Source organism: Ornithodoros turicata, chromosome 7 (genome assembly GCF_037126465.1).
Source record: "Ornithodoros turicata isolate Travis chromosome 7, ASM3712646v1, whole genome shotgun sequence".
NCBI classification, from domain to species: domain Eukaryota; kingdom Metazoa; phylum Arthropoda; class Arachnida; order Ixodida; family Argasidae; genus Ornithodoros; species Ornithodoros turicata.
This window is the reverse complement of record NC_088207.1, coordinates 45,374,687-45,395,791: the sequence shown is the minus strand read 5'-3', so window position 1 is coordinate 45,395,791 and position 21,105 is coordinate 45,374,687. Positions and strand designations below refer to the sequence as shown.

The window sequence follows — 21,105 nt, the reverse complement described above, 5'->3', positions numbered from 1 at the left end:
CGAACCAGTAGGTTGGTTGCATATGACGCAAGAAAAATCCGGAGCTATAGTGACGTCACGGATAGGAAAGTGATGCCTATAAAATTCAATTAAAAAACAAATATCTGCGAATGTGATGTTATCTGGATTTCGGCAGCCGTATCGGCTATCTTTTCAAGACTCACTGCGAACATCCTTTCGGCATGTTTGGGTAATGTAATGTTGCATATGCATTCCAGACAGTCATGCTGCGTTGTGGGAAGTGTAGGATTGAGTTGTGGAGGGTCAGGCAAACACCTAATTACAATTCATGGAGTATACGCATGTAGTTGTGTAAGGAAACGTGTGAAAACCTGCAGTAAACCGAAGACATTATGCGACATTAGCAAGTCTTTTTGGCCAAAGAGAGATCCGACAGCCTTGTGGCGTGATCTAGTCATTGTTAAAAGTCGAACACCGGCTGATGTCCTGTGTTCATATACTATACGAATATGTGCGATATCCGAAAGGCGAAGTGTTTACACAGTACGCAGATATCAAATTGGAAATGGCTATCCCAGCCAATAGTTGCCGTACGACTCAATGATGCACGGCCGCCGTCAGCACAAAGAAGCAAAATCTGTTCATGGTTGGATCAGTCAGTGGATGTACCTTCGCGCTTGTGCCAGATATTAGAATGGAGAAAAAAGACAAAAATTATCCCTTGCACATGCACCATAGTGATAGAAAACCTGTCATGTCGCACATAACCTATTTCTCAAGCGTTATGATGTACAATTGGCTTTCACGTTTTCACCAGCATGCCACTCATGGTGCATCAGATTCAGAATCCACATTTGATTGTGCATGCCCGAAAGTAACGGCGGTTCTGAGGCTGAAACACACAACAGCCCAGCGCAACACAAGTCTAAAGGAGCCCAAGAACATGAACAATTGAATTGTTTTGCGATTGGTTAACAATTGGTTAGCGCGCACAACCGGCAATCGAGAGGTGCGTGGTTCGAGCCCCGCCGCTGTATGGCTTTTTCGATGTCTGGCAGTCGATTTTCGTCCACAGAAAGGTTTCGGTTTCGGTTCCGCGTTTGTGGCGGATGCCTGTGGCTTCAGTCGACTTCTGGTACGATATGTAGCGCGAGCCATAGGCTATAGCCGTTATACAAGCACATGGCCGTCCGGTCATGCGGAGTTTGTTTCATTCGACCTTTTATTAACTACTAGCAGACCGTGCTACTAGTTACAACTGCCACTGCACTGGCGAAAGGTACCGTATCGTGCCCCGACTATCGAACTGTGCCAGCGTGAATTGTTACCTTTGGACACGATGGACGACAAAAAGGATGACCAAGATTTCCACATACGAGAACCTGTAAGTGAGGGAGGATTTGCTTCAGCATTTGCCACCAATTTATTGACGCTTCACATTACTGGAAGCAGTAAACGAAGAGGCCAAGTAAAAAGAAGAGGCCACTATATGCTTGCAGAACATCGCGTTCGTTGGCTGTTTTGCTTGAAATGTCGAGATCAAACTCATGATTGCACTGAATACACCGTTAAGTTACGGCCTTAGCGGTTTTGTGTCATAATTCAACGTCTAACCGAGTATTTAGCCAGCATGAAAGGAACAATACCTTTCAGGTGATGTTCATGGGCCGCAACATCAACGACATTCCGTGTTTCAAAACGGTCTTCCAGACGGGCGTTATTTCTGGACTTACCCTTGGTCTTGGAACCTTTATGTTCACAAGTATGTACATTATCGTAGCTCTTTGTTTGCCGTACACTCCCCAGACATTCTCTACACATTCTCTTATTTTGTGTGACCCAAGCACAGAATAAGTTTTAATGCACTGTTCCAGGTCGAGTGAAGAGAGCCACCGACATTGGATTTTATTCATTTGTTGGGATCACCTTCTTTTACTGGTGAGGATACCTTTCAACTCATGTTATTGTAGCATAATATATCATTACCAAGATATTACTAATTATTTGCTTCTTAACAGTGATACTTTTTCTGTCCCTACAGGTGCTACTGTCGCTATCAGTTTTCTAAGGATAGGTTTAAATATCAGCAGGTACAATATGCAATGAGGTACGGCACTCAACTAGAAGGAACAAACAAAAAGCTAGATGATGTAGTAGGTGAAGATGCATGATACAGCAAGGAAATGTAGATATATTATATGTACAGAAATGTTGTACTAAATTGTGTTCGAAACATCATTGTTGGTGCCGTTGTGCCAAGCAGGTTCAGAAATGAAATGTTCTAGAAGTTAAACATCCCCGTTTGTTTATACAGTTGCCAAATGATTTTTCTAGCTTTACAGGGATTATAGAAAAGTCCAAATAATCAAGCAGTCTCAGAAAAAAAGCAAACTTTGCTAAAAAGAGAAAGTAAGAAAGCTCGATTCATTCAGGAAGAACTGGTCAGTGTTTTGTTGACAAACGCTCTTCCGTTTAAATTTTCCATGCAATCATGTCTGTTTGTACTTCACTAGGGGACATTTCATGTGCAGTAATTTCAGAGCAGAAACTGTCATGGAATGTATACGATTACCACTACGGAACTTTTTCCCCCATCACATATGTTTATCATCAGTATGGAGGTCATCGTACTCCTTTTCCTATCTTTGACTACAGCTATAGTATTTCAGTTGTGGTCAATGATTTGATGGACAGTAACTAGAATTTGTATGCATGTATGTATGTGTAAATTCATTTCCAATTTGGATACACATTTTCGATTTTGCTCCCTAATACAATTATGAATGTAATAAGAAAGCTCAAATATTTGAGTGCATCTCAAAGCGCCCAAAAAAGTAACTGAGTACTTACCTTATGGCAGATTACCGTTCGGACATAACTCACCAAGTGGTAGCAAACATTACAATGCTCTAGACGACTACTAATTTAAAATGTCATATGCTTGTGAATAGTATTGTAGTAGTAACAGCACTGTAATAGTATAATAGTATGACTTTTCATTTTTGCTCACCATTATTCCCTGGAACTTTGTGAGAACAAATTTCTGCAATTCGAAGCTCACTAAGCTCCTCTGGACATGTTCTGATTTTATTATAAAATGAAATACAATGAAAATTATTTACAAATATGTCTACTCTTCATGATCTTCTCTTGTTGGACCAGGACAGTTGTCTTTCATGTCTTCCAAACCTGGTCAATGAAGGGGCAAGATTTTTCAGTTTGCGAACAAATCCACACCCTCAAATTATCTTACCATCAAAGCGGATCGCACACCAGATACAATAATGATGAATATCTCTTAGGTATGATGTGACCAACTGCAGCTGTTCTAATGGCTGAAATGGTAACACACAAAGTACACATGTATGTTTGGTGTACAAGCCAACGTTCTTAAACGTATTATTTTCAATGTACAAGGGTGTTTCGGCATTGCACTGACGCTGCACAATAGGCATATTTCTTTATACCTCCATTTCCGTGGCCTCCTCATCCTTGTCCTCTTCGTCACTTCCACACTGAGACTCCTGGTGCTGGTCTTTAGGTGGGGGATCATCATCATCTTCTTCTTCACTGGATTTATCCGCCTTCGCATTTTCTGGCGGCCAGAACCATGGCTGTTCTGGTACCGTAACATCCTGTGAATTACGGCTAGCCTTCATAGGCGTCCCAAAAGAGCACCACTGCCACTAAAGCTGGGATCCCATAACACGTGGCAAGCGACAGCAACACACTACAAGTGACAAAGGCGATGGCTGCGCCCCCTGTCCAGGGACAGGAAAGCTCTGTTGTGGCTTCAAAATCTTGCATACTCTCCTCCTAGATATTTGCAGCATGTCGTCACACAGTGTTGCTGCTCGACAAAATTTGCTAGATTTGACAGTATGGAGTGCAAGTGGACAAGGTGGGAAAGAGCAATGACAGAGGAGAGCAGCGCAGGAAAAGCGAATCTTTTTGCAATTGCAATCAACTCCATGACATAAAAAGCCCGAGTCTAGGCACAACTAGGAGGGACAGGACAAACACTGGATTCAAACCAGCAAAAATCTAATTTTCACGAGTCAAATTATAAATATATATAAAAACGACTCATCAGAAAAAAGGGGGAAAAAAAGGCCAACAAACCTAAGACGGAAAGGAACAAGGTCAGGTCTATCCAGAGAGGGCGTAGCGAACAATCGCAGCGCCACTATGCACAAAAATTGTCTATGCAAAATATAACATTGTAGCGTTGTACATTTATATAAATGTTTCAAAGGGTCATTACGTTTTTAATCACATTTTGTAATATATTCGGGCACTTTCATGTGTCACTGTCGCCAGTTAAATGGTTAGAGAACATGAAGGATAGGGAGCCACAACACAATCTGTAGCATGTCGCTTGTTATGGGATCCCGCCTTAAAGGGTACATGCTTCTCGGCAAATGTTACCACGATAGCACTCGCTCACCTTCTCTTGGTCAAGCTGGCAGCATGCACGCTGGCTTTTGCGCAGGTCTCCAATCACCTTTCGCTCCACGATGACGTTTCTTTTAGCTTCTCTGAACTTTTCTGCCATGCGACTGCATTCAGCTTCAGAGACTGTCTTCAACCTGGCTTCAATACGTTCCCGTGCTTCAGCTTCTTGTCCAAGGCCCCCTCTTCCTTCCTTCACAACAATCGGAATTGGTTCCCTTATTGACGTTCCTGCAACGAATTGAATACAAAACACATGTTTGCTGAGTTGAGCACATCTCCTGCACACTTGTGATATGTTATTTTTACCAGTGACATAGGCACTACCTGTTTTTCCAAGGCTCATTCCAGGTTTGAATCCCATCTTCTTAAGTAGGCTGAAGCCCTTGTTGTCCTCCCCGATTGGCTTGCTCAAAGCTTCTGTCCTGCTTTCTTGTTCAAGCACTTTCCGAGATTTCATGTTATTTCGCTTGTTTGCTTCCATGCGCTTCTTTTCCGCCTCAAGCTTGCGCTTTGTTGCGTGGTTAAAAGCCAGCCCCGGTCTGTGATCGTGGCTGTAACACATTGACCTTAAAGCTCAACGCTGATTGAGAAATAACAATGTGTATAGCTCATAAACCACACCAGACATTACGAATTGTGTGTACAGATTGTGCCCAGTGGTTTACCCAGAATTTTGTCCTCGGGGCGGGGGGTTCGGTTCGGTTCTGCAAGGAGGTGTGTTTACATGTTTTTCACTCAATATTGCGCAATCTCACAAGATGTTTGGGGGGGGGGGGGGGGCTGTAAGGGGGAGTCTGGATAAATCACTGTGCAGCCTGTTCAAATAAAGTAAACTGGCTTACTAATGATAGCTTGCCTACGGTCGTATTCAACTTAAGAATGGCATCTCCGGCGCTGAAGTAGAACTTTATGAAAATAACCTTTGTCAAAAGTAAATATGACACGAAGAAATTCTACATACGTTTCAAACACTATATTCTCATCTGGTGGTTAAGTGCGGGACAAAAAGAGGCACCAGCAATGCCGTTCCTAGCTTGAACATGACGATAGAGTTCTCGTCAAATTGTTTTTCTGTTACAACCAGGGATGCGGCAGGGAGCTAGTGAATCTTACCATGCAGATAAAACGTTCTCGGACATGTAGTCATCCTCAGAGTCATCCTGAGACATTCCTTCGCAGTCTGAGGACGAGCTGCCGTCAAGCTCGACTAACACTAGTGACGCGAGTGCAAGTAGTTTTCTACGTTTTACACGGGATCTGTGGTTCGCGTACTCTGCCTCTGCGACGGCTGCCATTCATCGAGGAGAAATGTGCTCGTTATGGATGGTCTAGTGGCTAGTCTTGGCTAGAGCTGGCGAAAGTCGACTGGAAGCAGCAGAGTTGTTATCGCCATCACGTTTCAAAATGGCGACCTTTTTTGGCGAGGTATTGCCGATTCATTCCCGTGCTGTAGACGACAACGAGGACGAGGATGCTGAGACTCCAAGTGTATATTTTGATCTAGACTCCAAATACGACGACGTCTCTCTTCTGCCAAGTTATAGTCTTATATGCGTGGCTACAGGACTAGCACCGAGCATCTTTGTGCAGTCGTATCTGGTGCCCACCGGCCATGAAGTGCTTGGCACGATCCGGCTGAATGCCGCAAAGCACAATCCCGACACGACGTTAGGGTTGGACTACAGTAAGAGACCAAACACGTTGGGAAAGCTCTTGCATCACTCAGGAAAGGACGGCGTACTTTACTGCGTCTGCGACAAGGATGTTCCGCACGAGCATTGCGCCACCATAGCCCGGCACTTCGTAGACCTGTCGAAGTCCAGCAGCGTTACGAGCATTGCCTTCACTTCTTTGCCAGCGAGCGACTACAAAACTAAACGTGCTTCAGGGAAGCCGGAATACCCTGTGCTTCGCAGGTTAATGACTTCTGCTTGCTGTTCAGAAAAATCTGAAGATGGCATTCCATTCTTGGAGACACCGAATACTGTACCGGGACTTTCTGCAGCTGTGCTGACAGAATGCGAGGTTCGTGAACTCCCTGGCGTGCTGGTTGTGGGCTACGGAGATACACCAGAACTCGACTCTAGCTGTGTGCGTGCATACGAACCTGCATTAAAACTTGCATGTCTCCAAGGATTGTCGCAGCCGGTGGAGTCCTGTCGCAGCGCTCTTTTGAGGCACGTACGAGATGCACGTATCGACCGCGGTAACTTATACTTTTGAATTTGTACTTAAAGGGATTCTTCTTCAGCATCATATTACAAGGCATCTCAATGCTGTAACAACTGTTGGTATATTAAAATGTTTTCAGGGATGTATACATAATCTGTTTGCTGTCGGCTGATGTGCAGACAGACACTGTAACAACTTGTGGAGTTGGACAAAATGCTTCACATTATTGCTAAGGTGTTGAAATTTTGGTGACTCGCAAACCCATGAAAACGTGACGAGGACAGAGGCCTGACTGGACACTCACTTTCATTGTGTCTGTGTCCAGTGTGCTCTATGTGAGTTCACATCATGGAGCAAACATGTCGTGTAGCCACCAACTTCCCGATAGTGCCCCACTCCCTGGGGGTTGATGCCAGGGATCAAACCTAAACCCTCCTGATTTTTGGTCATAGTAGCAACTCTGACTGGAAGTTGGGCGGGTCTAGGGGTCTAGGTTTCATTCTAGGTGTCAGCACCTTCTCCCTGAGTTATTTGAATTTTCTGTGAAGTATTGCACCCACACAAATACCACAGAACATAAAAATTTAAGCTGTATCTGGAATTTATGAGATATTTTAATGCCCAATAAATGTGGTGCCTTCACATGGCCAATGAACAAAAATAAATTTTATGGGAGAGAAATTAGTTATGTTGCCCTTTTGAAATGGTACTAGGTATGTATTTCTCAGTGTTATGGTGACAGGCTGCATGAACAGCACTCACATTTACAATGACAGCGGTATACTCCTGGTGTTAAAATATTTATTAATAATGAACAATTTACACTGATACTCAATGGCAAAAACAATTGGGCACATCCTACTGCTGAGGAGTGACATATTTATAGCCATGATAGGATTCCAATCAGCAGGATGCCAACACAGCCCAACATTGTTGAGGGTAGCCACCGGTGAACGGGGAATGTGCTTACAATTTCTGGCTCGCACTGATCTTACTCGAAGGGCACTGTTTGTAATAAACAGGTCATAAATAACACTGTTCAACTATGTACAGGAGAGTGCAGCAATATGCCTCTTTCATCTGTAAGGATTGGCACAAATAAACAAACATAACTTGAGGCAATCTTATACGATGAAGTGTGCTTACACACAGACATTAAAGAACTTGTGCAAAATGCAATGCATGAATACGTGATTCATTAACACAGGGCTGTCTTTAAATGCAGAAGAGCTAGGCAGCATAACAGTGCTGACATAACAATTGTGCAGCTCACATTGGTTGTGCAAGTACCTTAAACAATGCTCATCTTTAAGTTGTGTCTAAATTACTCATTAGGGTTACTCTACCACAAGAGCGGTGAACACAAGTAGAGCACATTCGTGTTTGTGCCATGCTTACACCTCTTGGCAGACTGTTTCATGGTACATCCGACAGCTTTGAGCCACACACATGACGAGTGCTGTGCCACTTTTGGGTGCAGAAATGGCACTCAATAGGTGACAATGTCACAAAAGTCAACAATCATCTATTGCACTGTGGTGGTGTTACGGTGCGATACAGCATTTTTTTAGCTCCAAATCCTTCAATTTGTTGATGTCACATCACTTAAAATCAAGATACTGTCCTCCAAGAGGAAAGCCCTAGTATTGTAGACTTGCAAGGGCAAATTCAAGCATGCTCTGGTGTTTCATTTGTGTGCAGAGTTGCAGTACAGCGTGTGTATGTACATATTAGTGAGATCATTGAAGTCAGAGCCTCTCTTATTGCATGTCATGCATGCTTTAAGACAGATATGGTCATTGTAGAGTGAATACCATGGACTAATTAATTAATCTACTATAATGTGCTACAAATGCGTCAGTTAGCATCAGAGTGTAAGTAGAGTGGATTATACGTTAGCTTTCTTTTTTTTTTTCTTAGTCTCAATGTGACTGCTGTTTGGCAAGTACATATTTCCCTATACTCTACAGAAGCACTGCTAAATAGTGGATATTGGTAGCTTAAAACTACTATAGAAACAATGCTTTGCCAAGAGCAAGGTCAGCATGAAACTATTTCGGTGCTTAGCGCTGCTACGTGTGCATGCATTTGGGGTTTTAGAAGTTACAGATCATGTGTATGGTGCTAACAGCTGAAGCAGATATTATCTTTGACTGTTAGCTAGTATAGACTTGAAAGGGGGAATACATGCTGAATGCACATTGTCGAAACTCTTGAACAGAGGACATATAGCATTCTACGTCTTCAGCTTCAACCCGCCATCATATGCTGCTAGAACTGTTCTGCTACAGTTCTGCCAACACCCCTGAAATCTGTTTTTTTTTTTTCACATTTTCATCTGTAAGCGTGGGTTCTGGACGAATAGACCACCAGAGACTGGGCTAATAACATAGCGCCTGCACACCAAGTTTCTGAATCTCCTACAAACAGAGTTTTTCCTACGATGCACTTCCAATACTGTACTTGTCTAGCACTCATGAGCAGTGCTAGCACCTGTCCTCCTGTCAACTTTGTCATCTTTGCTTTCCATCATCACTTGGGTGAGTTTTTTTAAATTTTTTTTATTTCTTGCAACTAAGCCGAAAACTGATTCCGTACCTTAGCAAAGAAATGTGCAGGCCTTTGATCGGTGTCTACAGGGAGATAATTTTACATTAGTCGTCCTCATGCCTGATTCGTTTTGAAATTGGTATAATTCTCGATGATCCGAAAGCAATGTTTGATATTTATCGCAACAAGATCAACTAAGTGCTATCATTCAGTGGAGTGAAGATACTGGTAAGCTTTCACACAGTTTTCTCCAAACAAATTCATGTGTGCTAAACGCAGTTCGGTGCAATTTCTCAAACATGAAAGACAAGACATGTATGGGGACAGAAACCGTCAGGTGAGAATCGTACAACTGGCATCAGTTAAATGCCACCCTTGTTAGGAGACAAACGTAAGGCTAACTTCGAATGAAAGAACAAGTTACATAATCAAAACTTAACATTCCTGCTGGTATTAATGAAGGCAACACTGATGTAGCTTTATCTAATCCTACCAAACACTGTCAAGAAAGGAAGCATCTCACACTCACAACAATCCAATGAGAAGGCTTCCAAGCTCACAAGTCATCTGTCCCAGTGGAAAGCGGCACACTGACATTGCAAGCTGTGTGAGTAGCATGTGCCATGATTTGACATTAGAAGATAAAAGGTAACTGTAACTGCAATTCAACAGATTTTAAAACTGCTTCTGAAGCCCGAAATTACAGCAGACAATTGCTTTCTTGAATGTAACATGAGAAACAATTCATATTTGCCATAATTACTGGTGCAGTGCTTTCTATTCGTGTAACACTGTGTACAAATTGTGGGTTTGGTTTGCCTCTAAACATGAAAGCAAAACTTTCACTGCATGCACACCTCACATACAAAACAAACTAACATTACATGCACACATTAAGGAAACCGCCATCATATGCTTATCAGTGAATTCAACATATATTAAAAGGGTTCAGTGAATAAAAGATAACTTCTCTTTTTGTACACTTTTCTTCAATAAATGTTACAGCCTCAATGTGGGCATTCACCGGCCCCATACAACAGTTACAGTGGCACACTTACAGTTTTCTAGCTATGGCTATCTCATCATTCTTACATTATATTACAAATACATACACATCAGGTGAAAACAAGATGATACATTTAACAGGGATGAGGTGCTGTGTGTTGCAAGCCAGAGATAAGTATCGCTACAATCTCATGTAGTACAATAGAGCCTTTGCGTTTGCTTGAACTAACTAAACTATTGGGTGAGCATTTTGTTGATTAATTGGTACATGTAACATAATTTCACAGCATAGGTACAGGAGCCTGTGCACAAAAAAGAAAAGAAAATGCATACTTATTTTGCGAAACAATATCACTGAATATAATTTCTCAGACTTCTACATGTGTTAAATGATGCTAGTAAAAGTAATTGTAACTGTACAAATAGTGAACTGCCCAAGTGCAAATACTGCAGCCCAATTTGATTACAATTGTGAAAAAAAAAAAAAAACAGGTGAATACCTCAGACTTAAATATATCAAATTTTAAATATTTCTTGACAAATGCCGGGCAGGATACATCTATAAATCCTTAGTAGGTCATTTTCACAATATAAACATAACTATAATATAATGCTAATTAGTAGTTACTAAAAGCTGACTAAAATGTTAAGCATGAAATGGAAGTACATGTTGTATCGTAATCTTGTATTGAAAGCTTTGTAATGCTCATGTCTACAAACGCATAGCATCTTATCAGCAAGTTTTAAACAGCTGGGAAACAAAAAGATATACATATAGTAGGGCATTTTTGAGCTCCTATAAAGAATACACTTTTCCACTGTACTCTAACTTCTAATGTGTAGCTTTAGCCAAACGAACGTTCTTCCCTACTCCTGAGAGAGGGAATGACATTTTATCATAGAATTACAACAGATATCCATTTACTTAGCAAGCATCCACCACTTTTTAACAGCTCATGAATTGTTATAACAGTAGACTAATCAATCAAACAGAATGCTTTCAACTCAGCACATCACGCTCTAAGTGATTAGATGTACCGATTAATCGATCAAAATGTCCACACCTTGTAAGAATATGTGTTAAAGCACTTATAGAGAGGCTGGCTTGAAAATGTTAGTAAGTATATTAGAGTGGGACATAATACCCAGGTCATATGGGGAGTCTCAAAGGTAATTTAAACTAACGGCCATTGAACATGTGCGTTAGCGCCACCCAGTGTATAACGTGTCATACTCGCAAGGAGCAAAGGATCCAATGCTCCTTGAGAGGTTGACACGTTATAAACTAGGTGGTGCTAACATACACGTTCAATGGCCGTTGCTTTAAATGACACTTGAGACTCCCCGTGTGACTTGAGTATAAGACATAGATGACGTACTTGTCCAAAGAAACTGGAGTAAAAACGACATACCTAGTTACAGGAGAGAGAGAGAGAGAAAGGAAAATCCTAGCCAAAGTATTTAGTGACTCAAGTGTGCAGGCTGAGTTAGAGAGCACATCCAATAAAAACTCAACCTTCCTTGTGCTTACAACTAGAGTTGCATATGACACAAAGCATTTGTAGGGGTAACACCATTCAGCATGATCAACATGGCCTGCAGCCTGTTTAGCTATACATAATGCATGTGGGCTAGGGTCTAGCCAATGCTCGTTCGCTTTTGTAAGGCAGGCCTGTTTAATCACCACTTGCTGGGCGCACACAGCAAAGGAAGTTTGCCATTTCTCGGCAAATATAGCGCTTGCGAACAAAACTTAACCATTGAAACATCCACCAGTGCTCCAAACACAACTTTGAAGCAATATATATTAGCTCTACGGGCAGTGTGGCTTGTGAAAGGTCCCCTGTGAAATGCCAAAGCCAACGACAAAATTAAAGGTAGTCATATCCACAGCATTAAATACTGTGAAGCTGCAGCTTGATTAATTTTTTTTTGTTTCAACTGGATCCCCCTGAGGAGAATACTTTTATATTGAGGACACTGTTGTGGATTATGTGACCATCCCATGCATACAGTGTTACATCCCACACTAGACGCATGAGTAAATGTGCCTACATATAGCAGCACCAGCATTCGGTTGGGAAGACTGTGTAATGCTTGCTAAAGTGTTACGCCGCTACCGAAAGTAATGTAAAAGATCAGTTACAAACCCTAGTTACAATTGAGTGACCAGTTTAGACCAGAACTGCCCAGGAAAGGAGATACTATTTTCTACTAATGCAGGCAGCACAATTGATTGCTGCACTGCACAAAGGCTAAAAGAAGCATGCATTGTGAATGTGACACAGCAGTGTGTGATATGCATGATATTCATGATATGAGAACTAGGGCAGAGGGGAGGAGGGCTGCAAATTCATGTATACTGTGTGAGTACAGGATGTACAGAGGTGAAAATCCATATCGTTTCCTGAAGCCTAACATTTGCTATTATATGGCAAATGTTGGTGACTGCAGCAACTACCATTCTTCGGAAACAAAACAAAAGAATGAGATATGCATGGGATTTACTGACATTTCGAAGTATCAGCTGAATGTTGACTTCTTATATTTGTGGTGCACAAAAGAAGTCTCTGCAGATACATTAGGAAAGTGTAAATTTATTTATCAACAAGGTAAGTGTAAATAATGTACAAGCAAGCAGTAATGGCACCAGCGAGAGGACCTTCCAGAAAGCCACATGTGTTACTTGTAATATATTCTTATTTCATGTCATGTTCGCTCTGTAATTCCCTTCCTTCAGAACAAATAAATTAACCAACAAAGTCTTCCAGGGCTGATGAGGGAACAAGCCACCAAAAGGGATAAAAAGGTTCTGTAGAAACAATGGTAAAAAAAAAAAAAGCACTCTCAGCAGGTGTGACTTAGCTACATCAGACGTCCACCACCATCTTCTTGTGGATATCTGTGTTTCCAACCACCTGTACATAGAAAGATAAACAATTAGCCTTCTTTTCACACTCAAATTAATTTATGTAGTAGTATAATGCTGACGTTCATTACTGCTATGCATCACTAGCACAGAAAATGGAAACTCCACTTTTCTGTTTCATCCTAATGATTTGCCTCGTCATGGCATAGCAGCTCCACCTAAATCTCAATGTCATAACTCGAGACCAGTGTGTCACCACAGTTAATCACGATGAAAGAAATGTGCCAAAAGAACAGCATGGTCTGCAAAGCAGCACGTCCAGTACAGGTTTGCAAAAGTAAGCTTTCGGGAAATTTGAACTCTGGCTACAGCGACAGAAATTTGTGGAATTCGGTGCCCATCGTCAATAATTTATACGCATCTTGCAATGTGGCCAGTTATGTGGCAGTGTGTTGTGTGTGTGTGGTTATTGGGTCAACATCAGGAACAAAGGAAACAGCTTTGGTTTGGAGCATGCTGCCATCCGCTCATTTCTGTTTAGCCTCTATTCAAACGCAAGTGTCTGGTTCCTAGTTACTTGTACAGGAGTAGTAGAAATTAGCTTTTCAATCCCTGGGATACATATTCGTTCATTTGCACAACAAGTACAAGTGCAGCGCACAATCCTGGTGTGCACGAGAACTTTCAATCTCGAGGATCAGCAAATCCAGTCTGCGAAATTCCGCCCATCGCGCATCTCGACCGGTTGTTCTCGCAAGCAGACAATTCTCAGGTGCAAAAAAAAAAGAAAAAAAGTGCTCTCCTGACCTGACGTCACTACATGCCACAAGGAGCTGCTGCCATACACATTCTTGTAAATTTCTCATGAAATTTGTACTTCCCAAAGGAAATGTCTTGTGTGACACTTTTTGAGGGTATATTATGTACATATCACACTGTAAAAATATTTTCGAAGTGCCTTCCATGCTCCTTCAAAGGTGTGTGAAAATGTTTAATGGCACACAGGCACTCACAGAACAGAACTCTTCAAAAGAGATCTTGCCGTCTTCGTCTCTATCAGCAAAAAGAATGGTTTTGTCGACAATCTGTTGCAGCTGTGCCTCCTTCAGGTTATTGCCCACCATCATCTTGAGCACCTGGAACAGCTCCCCATTGGAAATGAAGCCGTCATTGTCCATATCGTAAATCCTGAATGCAACTGAACAAAGAAAAATGATTTGTGAATGCATACAGCATAGCTGTACATGCAACATAAGCTTGGCATACTCACAACGCAGCTTGGATTCCTTGTCTCCCTTGACGCTGAACTGCGACACTCCCTGTATAAACTCTACAGCAAAATAAGCAGTAAAGCACAATTTATGAGCTTGGATAGGCTAATTAATTCGTTCATGGCAAGAAGGACATAGGCAAGCCAATGCAAGTAAAAGAATAGCAGGAAAAAAAAAAAAGAGCTTTGCTTAAGTTTAAGATTATCTCGTACATTATACATTATACAATATCTCAATCCCTCACACAATAATCTCATACAATGGTATGGGTTCATATTACTAGATAGTGTTTTGGATTTAAATTGCATTTTGAAGATTTCACTTCATATTGGGGTATGTATAACTGAATAAGGAGAAAGGTGGGGTTTTGTGTACACATCATTCTTATGAATCCCGCCAGTATAGTATTTCCCTTTCATTTCTCTTTAACTTATTTTGCGGGCAAATGAAACAGTACAGATATGAAAGGATAAACCCCTCCATTTTACATCTTGCAACACAACTGCTGACATTGATGCTACCACTTTTTAAACATGTCCCACAATCTGTTACTACTACCATTGTGTTCTGCCCTGCATAGAACAAAAAAAGAAACAATCAGCAACACATGCATCACCGACAAGATGACAGGCTCAAGACAAATGGTGTTTTTGAGCTGTCTGCAATTTGAAAGGGTGTGAAATGTTAGTGAACTTCCCACAGCCAACACACACAATAACGAGGTCCTGTTTAATGTTCACCTTCCTTTAATTCGACACTGCACAAGTTGAAAGGAATGGCTGCATTGTCTTCACTACCACAGATGTTCTCAACAGTCTCACTTCGTAAAATTAGGAGCTCTGTGACGCTGAGCTCGAAGTTATGATGCGACAAAGTAAAAGATGATTGTTTGTGTGGACTTGAAGCTGAATTCCAAGCTTTACAGCAAAGGGGGTAATAGCTGCATAGAAAATTAGCACCACCAATACAAAAACTCGTTCAACGGTGACACCACCGTGATCGGCTCCACTGTTGGGGGGCCGTGGGACAAGTCGCACGCTCACGTGAATCAACATGTATGGCGGAGGCTCCTGATCCTCTGAAGCCAGAGCTTGACGCCTAAGTTTGTACAGGGGTTCTCATCACCTAGGAGTTTGGAGTTTTCTGGCGCAATCTCATCACCTAGGACACGTTGAAAAATAATTCTATTTTCTTCAACACTCTGGTTTGCAGTATAAGGCATTCACAAGGTAATGAACCACACCTATCAAAATGTCACATCCCATTTAAAGGGACGGTTGCATCCGGAAACCCACCTATGAAACCGATACCACCATCTTTGGCATTGGCAGACAATATGCTTGGCTAGTTTTTTTCATATGAAAAGTGCCTAGACATTAAATAAACGAATTTTATATTCTATATATATATATATTGTCATATATATAAGAGAATCGTTCCTGATCTACAAATTTAAAAGCCAGATTAACGAGGACCCCGGCGTCCTCTCAACAGTTCGCAACCTAAACTCTACCAAGAACTCTACCAAGCTAGCCCGCCGACTGGGTTGGCTCCAAACGGCGGTCTTCGCGTGCTGGCTGTGACACCTTTTCTATACAGGGTGTCCCAGAAAACGTGTCATTAAATTATAATACAAAAACTACACCACCTAGAGTCATGCGGTCAATGGCATTTGTTCTTACTGGGTTTTTGCTACCTCCTCATGTGAATGTCGTGTAACGTTAGTTTAATTATGTAAATTTTTGCGAGCTTAAGTCGGAAATTTGCCTAGTAAAGGTCACTTTTTTACCCCTCCAATGGGAAGAGCGTGTCTAATTTAGTCAAATTAATGATAATTGACAGGTATATTCAGGAGCTGTCCCATCGGAAAAAATAGCCGAACATCATGGTCTACGGAGGTCGCACAGAATAGCGCACGATGAATTTTTCTGCGCAATCTTTGTCAGTCCGACGAAAGGAGGTTGGAAACCCAGCCCTCCCCGACATCGCAGAAAGAGATAAAACAGGAACGGCTTATCACGTCCGACTTTCGCTGGGATAATGCTTTCCCTCTCCCAATTTTAGGAACTGTTACTTTTTCTATTATCACTCTGTGGGCTGGCTTCGGAACCTCCTTTCGTCGCACTGCGAGCGATTGCGCTCAAAAAGTCATCGCGCGCTATGGTCCGGTGCTCCGAAAAGCATGATATTCGGCTATTTTTTCCGATGGGATAGCTCGTGAATATCACTGTCAATTACCATGAATTTGAGTGAATTCGGCACGCTCTTCATATTGGTGGGGTAAAAAAGTGACCTTTACTTGGCAAATTTCCGAGTTCAGTTCGCAAATATTTACATAAATAAACTTGGAGTACATGACATTCACATTAGGAGGTGGCAAAAACCTAATAAGAACAGATGCTGTTGACCGCATTATTCTAGGTGGCGTAGTTTTTTTATTATAATTCAATGACACGTTTTCTGGGACACCCTGTATATATATCTCTCTATAGATATATCTTCTATATAGATTTATATCTGTTGGCGTGACATCACTACCTAAGTGGAGGAGTGACAGGGCGGCGCTCAGAGGAGAAAGCCGCCATGCAACTCTGTGAGACGCCCGCGGCATTCCTTTTCTCAAGGTCGCACCCTCATTGATTCTTAGGGAGTGACGTTTTCTCGTTTTTCAAAAGAGGAAATTCCGGCACACACTCAACATCCGGAAACTGCTTTTGTCATGTATTCCATCAAATAACAGTCAAACTATGCCACTCTTTCGTGTGGGTTTTCCCCGATACCGTAGTCAGCGGTGCACGAGGAATAAAATCACACGATTGCGCCCTTCCTTTTAAAGGAGTGATCAAACACTAAAAAGCATTAAAAGCTGCGCTGGTTGAATCAGTAAAACAGCCCTGCAATGGGGTATATCAACTCTGCTGATCAAACAAGCATTACTCACAAGAATGAAATTTTGTGGGGCACTTCAATAAGACTATACTGCACTACAACTACACCAACAGTCCCGCATTGCACACAAACTACAAGTGCACTCACCGGCCTGAAAGAAGCAAGTGCCAAACCTTCCTGGCACTATGTGACGCGTGACATATAGTAAGTAGTGCTAGAATCATGACCTACTAGATTATAGCGACCATGTCATTTGAACCCCTTTCCAGCGCTGCATTTGGAGGCTAGCGGTGGTGCTCCTCATTGGCCCATTTATTACTTCCTCAATTGCTATAAAACCTCCTTCGGCTTACCTTAGGGCTTTTTATACAAGCGGTGCATGTCCGACGGGAGATGCATTCTTGCAAAAGTCGTAAATTGATTTGATTTGATTGACTGATTGATCGATCGATGGATTTGAATTGGTTTGATTGATTGATCTACGAGTTTTCATGGGAGCTGTTGCTGACATCTGCTACAGCTGTATGTCCGTTCTGCACATTCAAAACTAAAACTTCAATTATCCAATCACAATGGAGATCTCGCTGGCCGAAGTGTAGCGTTCCTAGCAGATAGTGTGGACAAGGATTTGCCGATTATGAGATGGTCGTTATAATCTCGCAGGTCGTGGCTAGGATATACCATAATGAATGGGAACGGAAGCAGTACAGCAGATTGCCAAACAGCCATAGAGAACGAGAACTGACCCTTAAAGTCAACCTCTCCATTGCCATCGGTGTCGAAGATGTCAATGACACGTTGGACTAGAGGATTCTGTTGCAGCTCAGGAAGTGACATAAACTCATCAATGCTCAAGGAGCCAGAGTTATCCAAGTCCAGCTTCTTGAACCTCTTGCCCAGACGTTTGATCTCGTCGACATCAACTGCATGTTTGCATGCTCATTATACTGGAAGCACTCGTTAAACTCACTCCTCTATGTGGTTCTCATGAAACACTTACAATTGGAGCACATCTCCATAGGAAGTGAGCTTTCGTTCCCCTGAAGAAGAGCAGAACCAACCAAGGTTTATTAGGAACACTTTCATGTTGAATATTTACAACTAATATTACTTTTTATTGCAACACAAATGCCTTGATACAAAGGGTTTTGGTACAAATAGCACTGAAATAAGTTTCTTTTCTAGTACGCAACCTCAAGAAGATTCTTTGAATTTTTCACTTTTGCTGAATGTTATTCCACCAGGTGCAGCTTGACCCCTCTCTCATCTCAGAATGATCTTGTCACCATCTCATCACCAGAATGCTACTTGTATTTTCACACATGCTTCTGAGTGAAATATACATACCACTTCTTTGTTGCAGCTAACCACAAATAGTAGGCTCGACCCAAGTGTATCCCCCTAGGTCTCTGAGGTACCTTCATGCAAAATGGTTTCATACTTTTTTTTTGTGACATTTACCCCATGTTCCTGACTGAGGCCCCTTAAATTATGATATTTTGCTGCAATAGCAAAACTTGCTATAAATAAGGGATCAAGGCAAAAGTATAAACATGGTTTCAGGAGCTGTTGAATCGGCCAAAACAATATTTGTGCAATTCTGGGCTTCATACTTCAAGCTATTGCATACGCCTCTTGGAGGAACACTATCCACAGAATGATCATTGGATGATTCTACCTTCAATTTCTCATGAAAGTCAGACTCTTAATTTTTTAGATTTGACGACGAAGAAATATCGAATCCAATACGTTTTGTTCCTTCTGTTGAATGCGTTAATGCTAGAGTTTGCAATCTATACAGGTCGTTTTTATTTTAAGTGTTACACAAGCTCAACAGCAGCTTCTTCCAGTAGACAGCATATCTCGAAAACGTGAATGCACATAAAAGAAGCTGCTTGACATCTAATTCATGGGCACACAGACCTTGATTTACCTCCTATAAGGCCATTCAAAAGCTCCTTAGCCGACGCTTAGTGAAAATTTACGCACGACGCTATTTACACGAACACTAAAATTGGCCACCTTCCAGTTGGCTGCCTAGCATGATTCAGGCATACTTTTTTTTTCCCTGGGCCCTTAGACAGCAAAAAGGAAAAAAAAAAAAGGATGGTAAAGACTCGGCAACATTATGGTGAGTTAGTCTAGTTCATTATTGCTTAGCAAGTTCATGGTGCAAAACAAAAGCACAGCTAAGGACTGGGATGAGCATATGCCCACATAATGTGACATCAGTGAAACCAAAGCTTGTATTGCGCCATACATCTGAATTTGTGTGACCATGAGTAGCTTCCATCTATGCAGTGTCCGTAGAAACATGCAGTTACAAAATGCTAGCTTGCAGGTTTGAGAAATGTTTATTGCACTAGACGGACCACAGAATGCGACACAGCAACCAAAGCGGTCAGCAAAATAGAGAATCAGACCACCAAGAACAGACAACATTGCCTGCTTCGCACATGTTTCCAGCCACTGAATATCTCTGTCTCAGACTTTGCCCGCACTTTGTAAATCAAAACCTTCAAGGCTATTGGTCACTTACATGGTGTGGTTTACTCGCAGAGTCCACTCTGTTACGATTTCCCCCAAGCACACAAACCGTAGCACAGAAAATGAGTCTGCTGCAGTCATATTGTGTAACATTGGGACTCTATGTGGATGACACCACTGTAGCTTAGTTCAGGACAAATAACACTGCACACCACAGCTTAGTGGGATTGAAAATAACTATTTTAATTTTGTGACGGATTATTTTGTGTTCCCTAGGAAGACAGCCCCCTTGCTGCTCTGCCTTACTGCAACCATCTGTCCCTCAAGTGGAATAAAGAGACACTAATTGCTTTTTTGTTCCCATATAAATTGGCGAGTGTACAGATACATGAATTTATGCAGTCCCCTATATGCCACCCTACACCCCTAACAAGTTACGTACATACCGTAATTATTCTAATTTTTCGCGTGTTGTTTAGGGCGCGGTGGTCCATGCACCAATAAAGCGCTGCAGATGTGCACCATGTGCGTGACACTCGTAATAAACCACACGGACACTGACAGAAATTCGCCGTGCATTTCGAAGCTCATATAAAGACAAGTTGCACAACATCACCGAACATAAGTGCAAGTCAGTGTGTCCGCGCACAATCGTTAACCTCATCTTCGCCATTCCTCAGTTGTTGCATTTCCCGTCAACTTGAAAGCAGAATGGGTGCTGTCTCCTGCGGCAACAAAACTTGGAAAGCAACTCATCTCAGTGGCAGGACCCGCTACAATGGTCTATTTTGGGTTAGCTGCTAGCTGGCCTACCCTGATGATTCGGATACGCCAACCTCCTTCCGCATCATATTACGTTGTCGAGACGCGATGAAAGGGGCCCTATCTACTGGTCCGGATTGGCGGTGAAAAAGACTATCTTCCTTTTTTTTTCTGCCCGTGGCTTCGGGAAAGCTTTTACTCGTGTTTTAAACTGATTCCAGCAAACGGGCCCCTCCTCCGCAAACATTTTCGCACCGCGTAACTCTTCCCCACTTGTCCCACCAGTTATATTAACGTACCACAACGTGTGGCACAAAACGCTGCTCAAATTGTTCCTTTCTTTGTCTTGTAAGGGTTGATAGTTTTGGCGCTGGAACAGAATTGGAACCGAAAAAAATGATCGCTCATGCAACGTTAGTGGCAGAAATAAGCTTCCGTGTAGACTGCTGCCATTCTCCCGCGTTCACAAATGCTTGACGAGGTACATCACTTCCCGCAAGTTATGAGCAATGCACATGAACTCACCATAGTCAGGTCCTCAAATGTATGCTACCACACAAAAGTCAAGTCAGGAAGTTCAAACACTAATAAATAAATACTACGATTTTTCCTCCCTGGACGTAGTACCAGACGGTTTTAGGCTAGAGACATCTGGTGCCATTTGCGCAGGGTGCAGCCAGCGCT

At 42.1% G+C, this 21,105-nt stretch overlaps 4 protein-coding genes across 4 annotated transcripts; 2 read left to right on the top strand and 2 right to left on the bottom strand.

The window, feature by feature from the left end:
* The first annotated feature begins 1,134 nt into the window (after positions 1-1,134).
* Positions 1,135-2,199, top strand: LOC135401258 (cytochrome c oxidase assembly protein COX20, mitochondrial-like). Its single transcript, XM_064633539.1, has 4 exons — positions 1,135-1,345; positions 1,615-1,723; positions 1,836-1,899; positions 2,003-2,199. Exons 1-4 carry the CDS (start codon positions 1,301-1,303, stop codon positions 2,130-2,132), a joined length of 348 nt encoding a protein of 115 aa, XP_064489609.1. The 5' UTR covers positions 1,135-1,300; the 3' UTR covers positions 2,133-2,199.
* An 828-nt stretch (positions 2,200-3,027) lies between these two features.
* Positions 3,028-6,207, bottom strand: LOC135401255 (G patch domain-containing protein 11-like). Its single transcript, XM_064633536.1, has 6 exons — positions 5,530-6,207; positions 4,741-4,967; positions 4,409-4,644; positions 3,429-3,596; positions 3,215-3,296; positions 3,028-3,150 (listed from the first exon to the last, which is right to left on the bottom strand). Exons 1-6 carry the CDS (start codon positions 5,709-5,711, stop codon positions 3,092-3,094), a joined length of 954 nt encoding a protein of 317 aa, XP_064489606.1. The 5' UTR covers positions 5,712-6,207; the 3' UTR covers positions 3,028-3,091.
* Positions 5,428-6,730, top strand: LOC135401256 (proteasome assembly chaperone 1-like). The gene has a single exon (XM_064633537.1). It carries the CDS (start codon positions 5,821-5,823, stop codon positions 6,637-6,639), a length of 819 nt encoding a protein of 272 aa, XP_064489607.1. The 5' UTR covers positions 5,428-5,820; the 3' UTR covers positions 6,640-6,730.
* Positions 6,731-7,372: 642 nt separating this feature from the next.
* LOC135401257 (calcineurin subunit B type 2) lies at positions 7,373-21,095 on the bottom strand. The gene is made up of 6 exons (XM_064633538.1): positions 20,947-21,095; positions 18,173-18,212; positions 17,919-18,095; positions 14,283-14,342; positions 14,026-14,210; positions 7,373-13,061 (listed from the first exon to the last, which is right to left on the bottom strand). The coding sequence occupies exons 1-6, from the start codon at positions 20,947-20,949 to the stop codon at positions 13,014-13,016; spliced, it is 513 nt and encodes a 170-aa protein (XP_064489608.1). The 5' UTR covers positions 20,950-21,095; the 3' UTR covers positions 7,373-13,013.
* Positions 21,096-21,105: the final 10 nt, after the last annotated feature.